At 41.7% G+C, this 17,626-nt stretch overlaps 2 protein-coding genes across 3 annotated transcripts; one reads left to right on the top strand and one right to left on the bottom strand.

Annotated features, from left to right (window-relative positions):
• Positions 1-3,206: 3,206 nt before the first annotated feature.
• wdr20a (WD repeat domain 20a) lies at positions 3,207-10,090 on the top strand. Its single transcript, XM_076747868.1, has 4 exons — positions 3,207-3,503; positions 5,896-6,078; positions 6,828-8,168; positions 9,368-10,090. Exons 1-4 carry the CDS (start codon positions 3,240-3,242, stop codon positions 9,419-9,421), a joined length of 1,842 nt encoding a protein of 613 aa, XP_076603983.1. The 5' UTR covers positions 3,207-3,239; the 3' UTR covers positions 9,422-10,090.
• Positions 10,091-10,691: 601 nt separating this feature from the next.
• On the bottom strand, positions 10,692-17,621 carry mok (MOK protein kinase). 2 transcript variants are annotated; one of them, XM_076747869.1, is made up of 12 exons: positions 17,243-17,621; positions 16,090-16,204; positions 15,573-15,662; positions 15,415-15,485; positions 15,203-15,281; positions 15,054-15,102; positions 14,783-14,961; positions 14,470-14,571; positions 14,096-14,269; positions 13,789-13,945; positions 13,505-13,702; positions 10,692-12,628 (listed from the first exon to the last, which is right to left on the bottom strand). In XM_076747869.1, exons 1-12 carry the CDS (start codon positions 17,424-17,426, stop codon positions 12,551-12,553), a joined length of 1,476 nt encoding a protein of 491 aa, XP_076603984.1. In that variant the 5' UTR covers positions 17,427-17,621; the 3' UTR covers positions 10,692-12,550. The 2 variants fall into 2 exon arrangements, with proteins under 2 accessions (XP_076603984.1, XP_076603985.1); XM_076747870.1 differs by lacking the exon at positions 17,243-17,621 and adding an exon at positions 16,813-16,996.
• Positions 17,622-17,626: the final 5 nt, after the last annotated feature.

Raw genomic sequence — 17,626 nt, 5'->3', positions numbered from 1 at the left:
AGATACTGAGGACTTCACAGCTCGGAATAGCAGCTATGGGACAGCTATGATGTTTTCAGTGTATTACTGCCACCTGCTGGTTGTAGAGAAACTTCGAGTTTTGCCAGAGAAGAAGTGCTAAATGCTCCATGAGGAAATGAAACTTGGTACATCTGCAATCTATTGAGGAAAATAAAGATAAGACATTTCACAACACTTCTGTGAGAACACATGTGAGAAACGAACACAAGGATATGAGACAGCAAAATCACTGAATGCAATGTTTACATATTTTATGGTTTGTTAGTTAGCAAACCTGCAGTGCTTCAGTCTGCAAGAAAAGTGGCTTTAAAAGATTTATTTACCAGCAAGACCAGAAAAAACGTAAAGCCAAAACGACACAGGAATGGCTAAAAACAATGCCTGAATGAAGACTTATGTAATCCATGCAACCTCTCAATTTCAACTGCATGTTATTTTAAAAAATTTTGATAGGACGCTTATGGCTAATATTCAGGGGGCCATAGCAATTGAAAAGGTTCTCTTTATCTATCTATATATATATCTATATATTCTATCCAGTGCAGCAGCAGAAACTTATTTATTATATGTGGACAAAAAAAAAACCCAGTATCACATTTGAATTTTCTTTTTGAAAGGTGTTTTTTTCTTTTATTGTTAGAAAGAAAATGTACAGTTCCTTCACTATCAGTGCATAGGTTGCAGCCCACTTTGGTCTATTAAAGAGACCCAGGTTACTTTGGTAAGTCTGCCATCAAAAATCATAATTGCTTAAAGAGATAATCAGCACAATATGTGAGACAATCACATGAGTGAAAGTGCATTGGCAAGTAACTATTAACAGTACTTAATTGTACCTTAAACCATTTAAGGCACTGAATATGACTGGAGTGCTTCAGCCTGTAGTTAGATGGCTCTATAATGGTTCAGATGGAGACAGCCGCCTTCTTCCTGTTCTTTCTCCATGTTGATGACGCACTGCCGCTTTCTCTGCCCCAGCTCCACCACCTCTGCTCCAGGCAAACCCATTTTTCTCTTGGAGAGAGATCTGAGGTCACAGGGTCTGGGGGATCTCCCAGAGGAGCTATTCAGCATCTGGGACGAACTCTGTTCCACTGAGGTTACAGGCCCAGATGTTTGACGTGTGGAGGATCCTGAAACATCAAATTGGCGATGTTCTTCTATATCCATGCTTTGGGTGTGCGCCAATTCCTCTTTAACATCTCCACAACCATCCCTGTCACTGTGGGAGGGTAGAATGTCAAGCTCACAGTCCCACAGCTCAGAGTCACCCCCACATTTCATCTGGACATCAGTAATATGTTGCTGCTCTGTTTCAGGATCTCTCATCCCATTCTTCACCACTTCTCTGAGGGAGGCAGGGTGATGAAGGATGAATCTCCTGCTCCTGCTCAGGAACCGAAAGCCTCCTCCGCCACCTTTTCCCTGCTGCCTCGTTCGCCTGCTGGAGACCCCCACATCGCCGTTTGACTCCACAGAATCCTCTGAGCTCCCATCGTATGGGTCCAAAAACTGCAATCATGGGCACACATGCATCCACTCATGAACACGCAGAACTGCAGGAGGCTTTTGCAGCAGAAATGGGTGGATTAGAGGAAGGAAAATGCTTACCAAAGAATAACAGCCACGCCTTCCTGCAGCCTTGTGAGTTAACGTCCGCCGAAGAGTCCCACTCTCTGGTGTACTGCTCACACATCCCTGTTTGGGAAGGAATTCAGAGATTTTTGCATTGACAAGACAACAATCACTGTATAAAGCGTGTGCCATGTCCTGTAGTGGTGCCAAGAAAATGGACATGTAGAGTAAGTCATGAAGATATCAAAGGGAAAATATCTTGTACTAGGTGTAATTTCATTTAAAATCTCTATTTAAACTTACATTATCACCAATGCATTTGTGTTTATTGCATCATGCATGTAAAATGTGTGTATTGTTCACGTTCACAAATAAAGCCATACCATAGTGCTGGTGTCCGACCATCTTGGACTGATCTCGGAGTCAGAATCAGTGCTGGACTCCACTTTACACATCTCCTGACAGGAAGCAGAGACACTTCAGTCCACATTTATACGTCAAAGCGAGACACAAATGAAATGGAAATGATTTCCAACAGCTGATAAGAGGTCAGAGCACTGTTCAGGATGGTGATGACGTGTGGCTAAATCATCTCACCATGTATTTGAAAGCAAGCTGGTCCATGTTGCTGGGTGCATGTCTATCTCTGTGGTCTAAATGGAGAAAAAAGCAGGAATTTGTAGTGCAATAATACACTTTCAAAGACAGCAAAAATAAATACACACATATTTTTGTTTAAAGCTTTGTAGAAAAAGCTACTAATTCAAACTATTATTCAGTCACGCTGTACCACAATACTATGCTCAAGGAAACAAACAATACATAAAATGTCAATGTTATTAATTGAGAAAAATAAAAAAATGTTCCAATGAAAAGTACCTGGAAGTGGGAGTTGTCGTCTTCTCCTGTGTGCCATGACATTTGGCGCGTATAACTTTTCTGAACCACGACAAAGTACAATACTTCAAAGATGTCTGTGTTGCATGTTCAGGTAAACCGCTAGATTAATTAAGCAGCAGAGGACCAGGTGCCCTTGATATGATGCGGCCACAGGTGAGGTGAGCAGCTTACACGCGACAAACAGCATGAACACGAGCTGAAAACGCCACTGAGTCAGCTAATTTCAAGATTTTAACAAAAAATACGTCCGGTGATTTTTTTTTTTCAAAATAAAGTTCATATTGACCTCACTGGTTCCACGCGCCACCTTACATGTCCGTAACGCTATGAAATTCGTCCTGATCACCTTGTGTTGTAAGCCTTTTTTTAAATACATCTGTTTTCTAAAACGTATTTAAAGTTTTTACATTCATACAGGCGCGGTAAATGACTTTAACATAATGTCAAACGTTTGGTTTAATATTTATATTACCTCGGTAGACCTAAAATTAGCCTACTGTTGTGGAACTTTACTTTTCTCAAATGTGCTGTTTGTAACCTATAGTTTAAAATTAATGCAATGCAAACGCAACGTTTTAGAGAAATGCAAAGCTGTAAGAACTTAGTTATTCAAAGACAGCGACAGCCGTATCCTCCTCCACCAGTTCCCCGGTGAACCGTTGGGGGGAATGGGAGAGTCGGAATACCCGCTCCACGGCCCGCTCCCCTCCGTGCGTAAGATCCGGCCTGCGGGAAAGGGATGAATGTTAATTTCAAAGATGGCGGCGGAGGGAGGAGGGAAGGAGATGAACGAAATTAAAACTCAGTTCACCACTCGGGAAGGCGTCTATAAACTCCTCACTCACTCCGAATACAGCCGTCCTAACAGGGTGCCTTTCAACTCGCAAGGCTCCAACCCCGTCAAGGTCTCCTTCGTGAACGTCAACGACCAGTCGGGCAACGGCGACAGGATCTGTTTCAATGTGGGCCGTGAGCTGTACTTCTACATCTACAAAGGCGTTAGAAAGGTAGCGTGCTAACGTGGCTAATGTCAGCGGAAATTCGTGATACTGTGTGTTAAAGAACAGCATTCCCGCCTGAGCTGTGTCTGAACTTCAGGCTTGTGTTGGCTGTATTAAATAACTCTGGCAGGTGCTTGACTTTGAAATGAGCTGACAGCTAGTTAGCTTGAAGCTATGATGAAGCTAGCCTACCAGTTAGCTAGCTAGCCAACGCGATTGGCTAACGTTAGCGAGCCAGCAGCTACTCCGAGGCCAGGGGCTAAATTCCGTGGCCAGTCCGTCACTCTGTTTTAGTTTTTGTTGGAAGGATTCGTGAGGTTGGATAGCGATCGCTAGGTTAAAGTTGACCTTTTGATTTGATTTAAGTTGTCAGGGTTGACGTTGCTGCTGTAACGGTTGTAGTTTGTGATGACAGTGACAGTTTAGGTTGGTACACAAAACACCTGTCGACGCCTCTTGACTGACAGCTGTCGGCATATCACAATGATGCTGATTTAGTGTATGTCTTTTGGCTAGCAAGCTAACTGTTGCCGTCATCTTTTAATGTACTGGCACTCAGTTCTTAGCTTGGGGATGTGTCTGGGCAAAATCTAAGACTTGTTCAAACCAGCTGACTTGTTCTTCCTGTACAGAAATGCTACCTTTAGCTTGATATGTATGATGGATGTAAGTTAGCTTTGTGCATATTTTCTAGTAAAGCATCCGTAATTACAAGGGATAGACGTATTTGAAGGCTCTATCACTGCACAGTGTATTTTTACATTCTGCGTACATGTTCAGTGACAAACACGTCAGTCATTTAATTCTTCAATAAGTCATGATAATGGTGGTTTCTGACAAATATGTGATGGTTTGAGGGTGGAGAACGAGTGGAATCCTATAATAAGCCTGATCACGATACGTTGCCGACAAGATGCTGGTGTAATTTAAGACCATTGTGATGCAGACCACCTCATGCTACATTTATAAAAATCATAAAGTAGCCATAAATACTTTGTTTGTAAGGTTGCATAACGTGATTTCAGCTAACAGCTGACTTCACATCACAGGTTGTCAGGAATCAGCTGACTTTCAACTTGAAGCAATCTGTCATAGTCCTTAACCTTTGTCAGAACATGTGCATGTCATGTGTGTCTGTGCCATGAAGAACAGCAATAGACTGGCTGGAGACTGAACAAGAAGCTATTAGGGAAAAAAAATCAAGAGTTTGCAGTGCAGAATTTTCTAGTAAAAGGCAAAAAGACTAAACTGTGTTCAGGGGAAATTCTAGTCTTGTCAATCCCAGTGATTTTAAGTTTGACAGAAAACACAAAATGTCTCATTGTTATGGCATAAGCAGATTAGTCATATGCCTAATAAAAACAATGATATTTGGTTTCAGTGCGTCAGTGATGTATCAGAAGACGATGTTCACGGTACATCACCTTATTGATTACTTTCCCATTCCAAAAATGGAGCTGGAAGAGACTGGCAAATTTACTTATATGTTTTGCTGGAGCAAATATTTGTCTACAGGTTTACAGCAAAAATAGGTAGACTGTCCTATGTGTGACAGCCAGCAGTGAACAAATCCAGCAGCTCATTCTGACCCCTTTGTTTCCCCTGTGTGTATTTGTAAAACTAGTTGATTCTTCACCAGTGTTGAAATATGCTTATTATGTACCATTGTTGCTCATTATGTCAGTCATCAAAGCACAGTCTAATACGATGCATATGGTTGTGAGACTGAAGCGCTTTGATTTGGACTGGACTCGTGATTTAAATTGCTTTTAAGACCTGGTTTGACATTTTGTCTCTTTGACATCTAACAGTAATGGAGGAACCACTGAGTCATCATCTTGCACTCTGAGAATTTTCCATGCTACAAGTAGTGTAAACTGCAAATCATTAACAAATGGAGCCGTTGTACTGGTTATCTACAGTAAATGTCCAAGGTGTCTTGTTTGCGGCAGTAAAATACTGTTTCCCTGATATCAAAAACAAACTGTACATCATACAGCGTCATTGCTCGCTTCTATAGAGAAAAGACACCTCTGTTCTTGAGCTCTTCCTCATTTTTGCTCGTTGACTGTCAACTATTTGATATGTTTCTAAAGGTCACAGAACAATTTTGTGTTCAGATATCACTTCTTGTACATTTTGGTTGTACGACATTTGATTTCAGAAGCCTTTTGATGAACTTGAATGTCTTCTTCCTGATGAGTGGAATTAATTAACGTTGTCCCTTCAGCTTCAGTGTGTTTGAGATGAAGCACAGGAAAACACAATGTGACTGCACACTCAGCTGCATAGTTTGACCAACAAAAGCCTTTGTCATGCAACAAAGTGCATGAGGTAATATTTCATATTTAAAGGTTACTGCACTCACTTTGCATGCATTGGGGCTTTCTCTCTTTAGGCTGCTGACCTGAGCAAGCCCATAGACAAGCGCATCTACAAGGGAACGCAGCCCACCTGTCATGACTTCAACCACCTCACAGCCACAGCAGAGAGTGTGTCCTTGCTGGTGGGTTTCTCAGCAGGGCAGGTACAGCTCATCGACCCCATCAAGAAGGAAACAAGCAAACTCTTCAATGAGGAGGTAGGCGTCTGAAGGACAGATTATTTAGAGTTTTGTATACAGAGTTCTCCACAACTAGCAGGTACTGTTCAGTAGAAGGAAAACTGGCAGAGGCAGTGGATTTTCACATTTATTTTTTAACCAAATTGATTGTTGTGACACTGTGTACATATATTGGGTCTTGTTGTCAGATCTGCATATTTGTTTCTGCCATTGCGGGTGTAAAGGTATTTATTTTTGTTGTATCTCATCCAACCCCACAGATATTAATGAACCTATGCCCCCCAGGAGAACCATTAATTAATCCACAACTCAGCAGATTGTGCTGTATAAAATGATCCCTCATATAAGGTCTAAAATACTGTTTCAGTATTTACTGAAATGTGTGTATATGTATTTGCTTATTGAACTATAATGTCATTTTTATGTTGTTATTATTGCACTACATGTAATAAACACTCCGGCCTTCTTATGTAGAGGATTTAAAACATCTGAATGACAAGAAGTTTAGCATGTTCAAAGGATGTCATAGCCTTTCTTTTTTTTTTTTTTAATGCTCCTTTTTGTGTTTTAATTGCCCAGTGCCTTTAAACAGAATAAGACCAAGTGGTGTGAGACTTTAACCGAGCTCTCTGTGTTATTCAGCATGTTCAGAATATCTACTTGCTGATGATCCTGCACTGACATTATTTTTTCCCTCTCCCCTTCTCCCTCCACTCTCTCATTCCCTGTCTGCCTCTCAAAACTCAACCTTCCTTCTCTCCTGCCAGAGACTAATAGACAAATCCAGAGTAACATGTGTGAAATGGGTGCCAGGCTCTGAGAACCTGTTTCTGGTCTCTCATGCCAGTGGGAATATGTACCTGTACAACGTGGAGCATACATGTGGCACCACGGCACCACACTACCAGCTGCTTAAACAGGGAGAGAACTACTCTGTACACACTTGTAAGAGTAAATCCACGCGGAACCCTCTTCTTAAATGGACAGTGGGTGAGGGGGCTCTGAATGAGTTTGCCTTCTCTCCAGACGGGAAGTTCCTAGCCTGTGTTAGCCAAGACGGCTTCCTACGGGTCTTCAACTTTGACGCGGTTGAGCTTCACGGCACCATGAAGAGCTATTTTGGTGGCTTGTTGTGTGTTTGCTGGAGCCCTGATGGAAAGTACATAGTTGCAGGTGGAGAGGACGATCTAGTGACTGTGTGGTCGTTCTTGGACTGCAGAGTCATCGCCCGAGGTCACGGGCACAAGTCATGGGTGAGTGTGGTGGCATTCGACCATTACACAACCAGCGTGGAAGAGAGTGACCCGATGGAGTTCAGTGGTAGTGATGAGGACTTCCAGGATCAGATGATCCACTTTGGACGAGACCGGGCCAACAGCACGCAGTCTCGACTCTCCAAGCGCAACTCCACGGACAGCCGGCCTGTTAGTGTCACATACCGCTTTGGCTCAGTGGGCCAGGACACTCAGCTGTGCCTATGGGACCTCACTGAGGACATCCTTTTTCCCCATCTTCCACTCTCACGGACACGAACACACACTAATGTGATGAATGCTACTAGCCCCCCTGCGGGTGCTACAATAATCACTAACACCTCTAGTAACACTACTAATGGAAACAACAGTGGTGCCAATACTCCTGGCATTAACTCCCTCTCTACTACATTACCACGCTCCAACAGCCTACCCCACTCAGCTGGCACCACAACAACAGCAAACAATACCAACAAGGCTGGCAGTGGTGGTGGCATCGGCAGTGGAATTATGGACAGTGCCATCGCAACAGGTGTGAGTAAGTTCGCCACACTGTCACTCCACGATCGGAAGGAGCGCCACCACGAGAAGGACCACAAACGCAACCACAGCATGGGCCACATCAGCAGCAAGAGCAGCGACAAGCTCAACCTGCTGACAAAAACCAAAACAGACCCTGCTAAGACTCTGGGCACTCTGCTGTGCCCGCGCATGGAGGACGTGCCCCTCCTTGAGCCCCTCATCTGTAAAAAGATAGCACACGAGAGACTGACTGTACTCATATTTTTAGAGGACTGTTTAGTGACTGCTTGTCAGGAGGGATTTATTTGCACATGGGCGAGGCCAGGCAAAGTGGTAAGTTCTTTTTAACGTAGGAAATGTGGGGGAAAGTTGAAGTGAGAACATTATGTCTGTCACCCTTTAGCTGTCCTAATATCAGCTGGTGGGCTGGAACTAAAAATCAAGACATATTCTGTAAGCGTTAAATGAACTCTGGACATTTCTCAAGCATTTTTAGCTTTTATAGTCAGACTGCCACTCTTTGCAGGCAGGCAAGTAACATATCAAATTTTGTTTAATGTACATCAGCTTTCCAATGAAAGACCTATTATGCCTAAGTTTCAAATATAACCGATGCTATGAAAATATTCTAGTCTGGTTATATAATACATTCTGATAAGGAGGATTCCTTGTGTAGACCTTTGAGGGGAAAGAAGACGTTAATCCGTACCAAGTGTGTTCATTGGTTCATCATAATCATCCCACAATGCATAGCAGCATAGCCAAGAAGTCATCTGCATACACTTTCACATTTCAGCTTTTATGCAAATGGCTCTGTATTTGCCCAAAGAGTCTCTTCTGCAGTTTCTCACATGCTTACAGCTTAACGTGTATACGCCCTTGTATACTTCCCTTTTGTCCATGTTGTTTTGAGAGATTTTGCCAGAACGAGGCACATGGTAGTGTGGATGTGGAACATACGGGCAGTCTGAAGGCTGGTTAGTCCAGAGAGATTGTTACTTTCAACCAGTCAGACATTAAGCGCTAGAGGCAAAAATACTCATATTCTGATTAATGCAAAACACTTAACACAGGACAAAGTGGCTTGGAAGATGCAGCGGTTGAGGCCAGTCTCCTGCAAAGAGCAGTTAGTCTTCACTCATAGGGAAGAGTTAAAGCAAGCCTCGTGTTTTATGGTTAAGGACTGAGTGTGTAATAGCAGAAGTGTATTAACAATGTAAGACTGAACATGGTGGTGAGTTTGCCCTGTTTATATATATATATTAAAAAAAAAAAAAAAAGTCAAACGTGATCATGTACATTAGAAGTGCCTTGATCCAGCAAACCTCTCAAAGACATTGTCAGTGTTACACTGTACACTCGTCATCCTCTTTGACCGCCGTGCTCGGGCTTTTAATTAAATGCAAGGGGGCCGGGATGTGGAAAGAAGCGGCTAGAGGCTAATTTTTTACTGGGGCTATTTGTTGCTTGATTTTTTTTGCTATAGTATGTGAACTTTCCCAATGCAAATCTCCTTGTTTTCCTTTTTCCAGGGTTTATTGTCATCCCAAAACCAAGCCAGCTCTCCCAGTGGAACAGTAGTATAGCCACAATATTTCTGCTGCTAAAGAACCCTGCAACCCAGAGTCTGATGCTGCTCTTCACCCTGCAAGCATTGCAAGTTTTCCTTTTCTTTGATACCCCTCCCCGCCCTCCCCCCACCCGATTTTTCTTAATGGCTCTTCTGTTCTTTTTGTTTATCACTCACTTGACCTAGTGGAGGAATGGAGCAAGAAAAGGTGTGGTGCAATTGTGGACTATTGCGCTAATGTACTATTGTTCTCTGGAGTTTTAACACATTTTAGAGTTTTAAAAATCTTTCTTTCATGTCAGATCTCATCAGACTGTTGTCCCCTCTGGAAATAAAGCTTGGCTTTGTTAGATGCAAACCAGACAATTGTGGCTTGAGATTAAAGGGATAGTTCATTTAAATTTTCATACCCTGTGTGTACCCCCCCTTTTTGTAACCTTGTGGTGTAGCCTGCTCTCGGCTCAGGGTCACTGACTGAAATATGACTTTTGGGTGAACTATCCTTTTATGACCAAGTGCGTGAGCATCTGAAAATTTTGCATCCATCCACATTCACCCACCACTTCTGTCTTTTCTTGAGTAGAATCTCCCCATTATGACTTTGCACTGATTTTGTTAGTTATTTTGTTGTTTGTTTTTTATAACTACTCTAATGGAACAAAAAAAAAAAAAAAAAGAAAGAAAAGAGGGTTGAGGACTGCCTTGTTGCACTCGGCTTTAACATCCTCAGTCTTGAAATCTGAATCTATAAAGCTGGATGCTGCAATCATAGTCTTTTTAAAGAAAAAAAAATTGTTTGCACTTAAATTAGTTTATTAGAAGAAAATGGCTTTACATTTTTGGGTGTGCTCAGAACTCACAGATGGCTAATACAGTAGGTGAAGAAAATGATAAAAACTATTAAAACCTTTATCTATTGAGCATTTATTTTAATATTATTTCAGATTCAAATCTGCTCTGTATCATAATGTGTATATTGTAATTAATTGATTTGATGGGGGCCTAAGCAAACTACCATTACTCCAGTGGAAGTTTTGTCATTGATAGTTATATTTCTAAAGCCTAAAGTATACATATTAATAATATTAAAATAATCTTGAATACACAGTTTTCTGTTCTTGATTTGTCGCATGTGCTGTATTTACACAACAAAGGTGCAATTCCTCTGTCCAAAAAGTGCCAAAGTTGCTTGAAGTCACAGAAAAAAATCCTCTTAGACAACATGGAACCTTATATCCTCTGATTTTCTCCATAATGGAAAAGTTACAAAAGCCACACAAGTCTTTCCCATGTGACAGTACGGCAGTATTCATATACTTTTATTTTGTGTGTTAACAAAACATTGCTGGTGTCATGAAGAGTCCAGTGACAGAAAGTTAGTAAAGCAAACATATTTTTGAAGCAGATTACATTTTATATTTCCCACTTGACTCATTTAAAAAACTCACACTTCTCATATATTTGTTCTCAGCATTTTAGTGTCAGGAGGTTACGCAGACATGTAAGAGATTGAAGCATTTGCAATGCAGGTTAACGACAACATCATACAGATGATACTGGACTTTTTTTACTCTGACTATGCTTCACAATAACCAACACAACAAAGTGCAGACTGAGTCACAGTCCAGTTTCATGAGCTCACAACTCTGAATGCACTGATGCTTTTTTAAAGTCGCAGCGCTTTAAGTGAGGTATGAGACACTGGTCAAGCTACATTCTAAACAAAGCATTAAAAAAAGGATTCGGGACTTTAAGAGCCCATCTGCAAGTACAGATCTTTTCACATAGGTGATCTGAAAGGAAAGTCCGCTTTGTTATTAACAATTAACAAATTGTGTATTTATTTGAGTTACAGAGTGTGCCTTTAAAATAGTTCTCCATTACTGTTATTCAGGCTTTGAATCGTTGTGAAGCACTTGATGAGAATGTTTTTGCTGTTTACCTTTGTACAGGAAGACGATTGCCCTACAAATCAGTTCATTCACAGCTACTGAAAAGTGATTATCAAGTATACAGTGCCTATAAAAAGTACTCAATTTTCAAGTCCTGTCATAAATTCTGGACTGGATTTAGGTCTGGACTCTTTTTTTTTTTTTCTCCTATCCAGTCTTACTAGAGATTCGTTTGAAACGTTCCTTCGTCTTCATGACAGTTTTTATCAGGACATGTCACACCACTATTACATAAACACAGTCTCATTCAAATTATTTACACTTTTCTGTGTTTTATACAACCCTGTTTCCAAACAGATTTGATGCTGTGTAAAAATAAATGAAACAATGTGATCACTTGCTAATCCTTTTTGACGTATACCATAACAACGTGTTTCAAACAAGTCGGAACAGGAGCAACTAGAGACTGGGAAAGATGTGGAGTGTTCCAAAAACACCTGTTTGGAACATTCCACAGGTAAACAGGTTCATTGGTAACAGGTGATAGATCATGACTGGGTATGAAAGGGGCATCCTGGAAAGGCTCAGTGAACACGTGATTATATAAAGAATATTACTACGTGAGCTCAGGAACATTTCCTAAAACCACTGCCTGCATTCTGTTTTTATTTGTTTTCCACAGCGTCTCAGCTGTCTTGGAATCAGGGTTGTATTTGCACTTAATTTAGCATTTTTCTCATTTAATCATTTGTGATTCAAAGCTTTAAAATAATACAACCAGAACAAATCCTGTTTGAGGTGTGACTTCTTTTTTAAAGGCACTAACCATGTTCCTCACCAAAGAAGTTCTACCGTTGGGTTCAGCTGGTAAACAGCTCTTCACTTGTCAAATGTCTTATTGCTTAGCTTGTGTAATAGGCTCAGATTGAAGTATATTTCCGAACAGTTGTAAACATGTAACACCTGATGAGGTCAGGTAAAACCAAGGTCATAACTAAACTGCACCCACTCAATCCAACATGATATGACAGACTCTGAATATTGTTTGTGTAGAGATCCCACAGTTTCATCATTACAGTGAGGATTGGACAGCACTGACTGGTAAGATGACAGGCTTGGCAGTCTTCTTTGAAACATGTTTGTGTTGTTTTACAGATTTCAACATCAGGCCTGTCCAAACGTCGTCCTCCCACGTCTCTACTGTTTTTTTTGAAAGGCAATTTTTAATCAAACGTTGGAAGTGTTTTTGGCTCTCAGCAGCCTCCATGTTTCCTATCCAGAGGTGGCATGTAGTAGGTCTTGAAAGCTGCGTGGTGTGACTCATCCCGGGGCTGTTAAGAGAGGAAACGCAGCCTGAATGCCGAATCAAAGCCCTTAATGAAAGCACTACCAAGGTACTTGTTTGGTTCCTTAATACAAAATAGCCAGCATTTTTACCAATGGCTCCTAACTTAGCCTAAGCAACTCTGAGCAAAAAAGGAACAAACTTTTACCTTCGTGTTGAGGTATGGTTGACCCCCAGTGACCCCAGAAAAGCACATAATGGGCATGGGATTTATTCTGTATTAAGATATGGTGTAAATAGGACTATTTTTTTAACTAATGCACATCTCTGTAGAATAAATTGTAAGCCATACTTTTAAAGTAGCCTCCAAAATGTTTGAAAACACAGGCCTACTTGTTCACATGCTGATAGCTGTTATATGTATTTGCTTACATTTACTTACCATGCTGGTAATTTTAGTACATCATCGTTTTGATAAGCCTATTAACGGGGAAAAATGGATCAGCTTTCATCAGTATCTATAATTGCTGGCGTTACTGTGTTGGGTGGGAGATGTGAGAGCACCACTAATGAGATCGACCACAAACATTATCCCTGCATGATCTAATCTGTAGCATTTCATGAACTCGCTCTCACTCAGCGTTAGGAGAATATTTCTTTACCTCTTTATCATTCCGCCATTTTCTCCTCTGTTAAAGAAACTCTTAAGTCTGTTAAAAGCCCTCCTCCCCACTCTCTCTCTTCTTTGCCAAGATGCTTTGTGAATACGTTTTATCTTTAACAGGATCTAGTCTTTGGGGGAAATTCTTAGAAAATCTCATAATTCGAAGAATTTTCTTAGAATTTGTCATTCGGAGCAGCTCTTTGTGATAGGAACATTTATGAATAGAACCCCTGACATCTGCAGCACCGCTGTGTTTACCTTGGCCAACCGTGACTGGCACTTTTTCGACGTGATGGCTGGCAGTGTGCCTCGGTGGGTGACAGTAAATGCAGGCATACTGGAGACTGGGGAGGAGATCTGCGGTCCTGGTACGACCATGTTGAGCTTGGGCAGCTCTGCGGGATAATGAGGGACGTTGCGTCGGATGAGGGGCTCTGCTACATGCTTCATGTTGTGCTGAAGAGGGAGAAATGATCTGTTTTCACAATCAGTATTCATATTGGACTTGACTTTTAACATAGACCAGTACAGATTAGACTCACACTCATTAAAGGTGTTTGCCTTGTGTGCCTTCCCCTCAGCTGTTTGCCAAGTCTGGTTGGGCGCCAGTGGTCTAAGGAGGTGAGCTTCCCACTACCCTCGACTCCATCCATACTCCCAGAAAGTCTGTGAAGACTCTCAGCTTTTTTCTCTGCCAGCCTGGTTGAAAAAAAAGCAAGACTGCTATAACAATTGACAGGATATGACTATTTAAAATGAAAGTCCTTCCACAAATGTGCCAATTTATGTCATGCAAATTGGATTCAAGAGTTGAAAGGTTGTGAATTGCTTCTTATTTGCATGGTCTACCTGATTTCCCTAAAGTATGTGTGCCGCAGGGCTGCTTCTGCAGTGATGCGTTCATCAGGGTCATAGGCGAGCATCTGATAGAGCAGTGACAGAGCCGGAGCCGGGCAGCTGGGGACTAACCGTGAGATACCAGTGCCCTTTTTAGGGGGAAAGTCGAAATGCATCGCTCTAGACCTGCCAGCCATTAAACAAAAAAACAAAAATCATTTTCCAAGCACATAAGAATTTTATACTACAGGTGCAATGTTTAAGATATGGCCAGAATTTCAGCTTTGAATGTTCAAAAAATGAACTAAAATGTATAAAATAAATATTGTACCTTTAAGTGTACAGCTTCTGTAACAAAGACAGCATATTTGAAGAGGAGCACCTACTGCTTGAACTTCTGGAGGATGCTTTGATCTGGTGTCCCCAACACATCATGGATCTTGGCAACCTGGTCCAACTCATTGGCTCCAGGAAAGAGAGGATTTAAACTGAAACACGCAGGAATACGAAAGCGTGACTGCCACAACAAAGCTATTTACACAGCAGACAGCGTCACTCAGATAACAAAGACAACTGAGTGCAGACAACGGTAACATTGTAATTGTATAAGTAATCAAGTATAACCAGTCCTGTCCTATGAACCCATGAACTGTTGTCCTGTTTAGGGACGACAGATGAAACGTTCCCCTGCAGAAGTACCTCATGATCTCAAAGAAGACACAACCAGTACTCCATAGGTCCATCTTTAAGCTGTAGTAGCCATCAGTGAGGAGGCACTCCGGGGCTCTGTACCAACGCGTGGAGATGTACTCTGTGTGCGGGGGCTTGGAGTACACACTCCGACATGAGCCGAAGTCGCCAAGCTTCAGACCATTTTGCTGCAAAATCATTTTTAAAATGTGTATGACTCAGGACCAGACCGCCACTGTTACATTTCTGGAAAGCAAAGCATGAAAATGATGCATCTCACTTTGATCAAGATGTTTTCTGGCTTCACATCTCTGTGAAAGATCCCACAGCTGTAAAAAACAAACAAACAAACAATGGAAACAATGCCAACATACATCAAGTTGTGTTTATTTTACCGTTTCATGAGAACTGGACTGCTTTCATAACTACCGGTGCATGTGTTCAAGTGACTTGCAAAGCTGGTACATGTAGTTCTTTACTATGTGGTCAGGCAGTGGCGTTTCTCTTCCTGTGAGGAATGAAGAACTAATATCAGCCCACAATTCACCCAAACCTTTACAGAAAGACGACAGCACCATCTTTCCAGTGCCAGTTCACCATTATTCTGATTTATTACATGCTTATCATACTTGCACACTTACCTTGTATGAACTCATAGATGTTCATCTCCATCAGCTCACAAATCAAAGACACGGTTCCAGTTTCTTTGTCACTGAAACATCGTATTAGATAAATATTCACATGGAACTATCTTGAGACAATACAGTAAGTTCACAATAGACAACATGGCAGTACTCACAAAATCAGTTCATGTAGCTGGACGATATTTGCATGCGGGCTCAGTCTCTTCATTGCCTGGACTTCCCGCAGGTTGTTGGCTTGCTCCAGACTTGATGACAGAGAGGAGATGACATTTGCACATTTAATTTCACAGCTGTGTACACATAATATAGTTTAACTGCATGTCTGCTTACTTCACCTAAAGAATTGTGCAGTGAGGATGAGGACCAATAGGTTAATTTCATTTTCACAGTTTTACACGTCAGTAACATAATGCATTTGTAACAATGGATCCTGTGTACGGACAAGGGTACACAAATGGTTGCACAGATTTAAAGGACACAGTGGTGTTAAATAGACAACTCACATTTCAAGCAGTGACATGGATCGGTACAAGGTCAAAGGCAACAAGCTGACATCTAATAGGACACTTAAAGCAAGGGGATGTCGAGCTGCTGACTCAAATTTCAAGGGTCCATACGCAACAGAGGATGCTACAAATGCACGAAGACAGCCTTGCATTGCATAACACATACCTGTTAATTGTCTGCTTCATGGTTTTACATGCGTAGAACTTTCCATCTTTAAGGCTCTGAGTCTTCACCACCTCCGAAAATGTGCCCTCTCCGATTTTCTTGATTATTTTGTAGCCTGCAGGACAATCGAAAGCAAAGAAAGTCAGCTTACTATCATAAAAGACTGAGTTAGTTGGACTGATCAGTAAGTGTAATGTCAAACTCAGATATAAAAGTAAAACACCGACAGAGGCCATTTTTTTCTGCAGAATAAGTGCTTTTAATTTCAATGCTTGGTTAATGTTGCTGATAATTCTATACTTTTACTGAAGTTTGAATGCAGGACTTTTGTACTTTCACAGGCATCTGAGGAAGTCACGTTTGGCACTTATCGCCATTTTGTTATTTTATAGACCAAACTAACAAATTGGTAACAGGGAGAATAATCAATAAATTAATCGACAATTAAAACAGTCATTCGTTGCAGCCCTGAAAACTATCCGTTAAGTTAGATTTACAAAAAGTTAAAGAAAGAAATGATTTTAACGGCCAAAACTACGTAACTATATGTTCGGTTCTTTGCTAACTTAAAGCGGTGGAGCAACAGCTAGCTTCTCGTAAAGGCTAAAACGGGTAAGCTAGCAAACGTTAAGAAATCTTTGGAGAGAAACCTCAACGACATGCGACCGCCTGTCAGACCTGTCATCAGTCTGCTCGGCCGTTAACGAACAGTTCACAACTTACAATGCATTCCTTTTGAGTCTCAGCCGCCGCACGAATGCCCAGGATCCATAACACGAGTATCTGGACAGTACATTTCGACGTGAGGGTTGAAAATCTAAGTTGTTTTTTTTTGGTGTAGCGAGGTGTCAAACAGACACTTGGCGTACGGGAGCTAGCTTAGCGCCGCTAGCAAGCCCTGTTAGCTGACCGTCGCCTTGGTAACGGAGCACGCCTTCGCCCTCCACTCTGACCTGAGGAGGAAACTAGAAACTCCGGCTGAATGTTTGACTCTCTCTGGCCGCACTGCTCGAAATATTCTAGATTAAAAGCAGCAGCACGGCAGAGTACGCCCTGCCATGTAAGAAAGAATGCCAGTGAAGCAAAATTATTCGCTTGGGCCCCGATATTTGACGCGACTTTGTCTATACAGCTGCGTAATTGACCTCCTTACCTTTCTTCCAGAGGTGGTTGGTAACCATTCGCTCGGGTTTAATTTCATTAGGCAGCGGATTGTTGTTCCGCACGTCCACAACGTTCCCCATATTGTTCCAGTCGATGTTAGGTGGTGTTTTGCATGCATTTCGAAGGCTTGCCCTGTTTTTCACGCCAATAAGCCAGTTTGAGTAGTGCATCATTAGTGCACTTTTAATTCTGCTGAGCCTACCATCTAGAAACAGTCCGTTCAAGAGCACAGCGGCTGCTCCACTGCGCTCATGTCATAGCAGAAGGTTTCCAGGCACCAGAACATCCCATACATACACAATCAATTCAGTCTATTCACCAATCTGCCCAAAAGGCGTGGACCTCAAGAATTTTGCTCCACCTCGGCTACCGT

Source organism: Chaetodon auriga, chromosome 14 (assembly GCF_051107435.1).
Source record: "Chaetodon auriga isolate fChaAug3 chromosome 14, fChaAug3.hap1, whole genome shotgun sequence".
Classification (NCBI taxonomy): domain Eukaryota; kingdom Metazoa; phylum Chordata; class Actinopteri; order Chaetodontiformes; family Chaetodontidae; genus Chaetodon; species Chaetodon auriga.
Note: the sequence above shows the minus strand (reverse complement) of the source record. Positions and strands in the feature narration are given on the sequence as shown.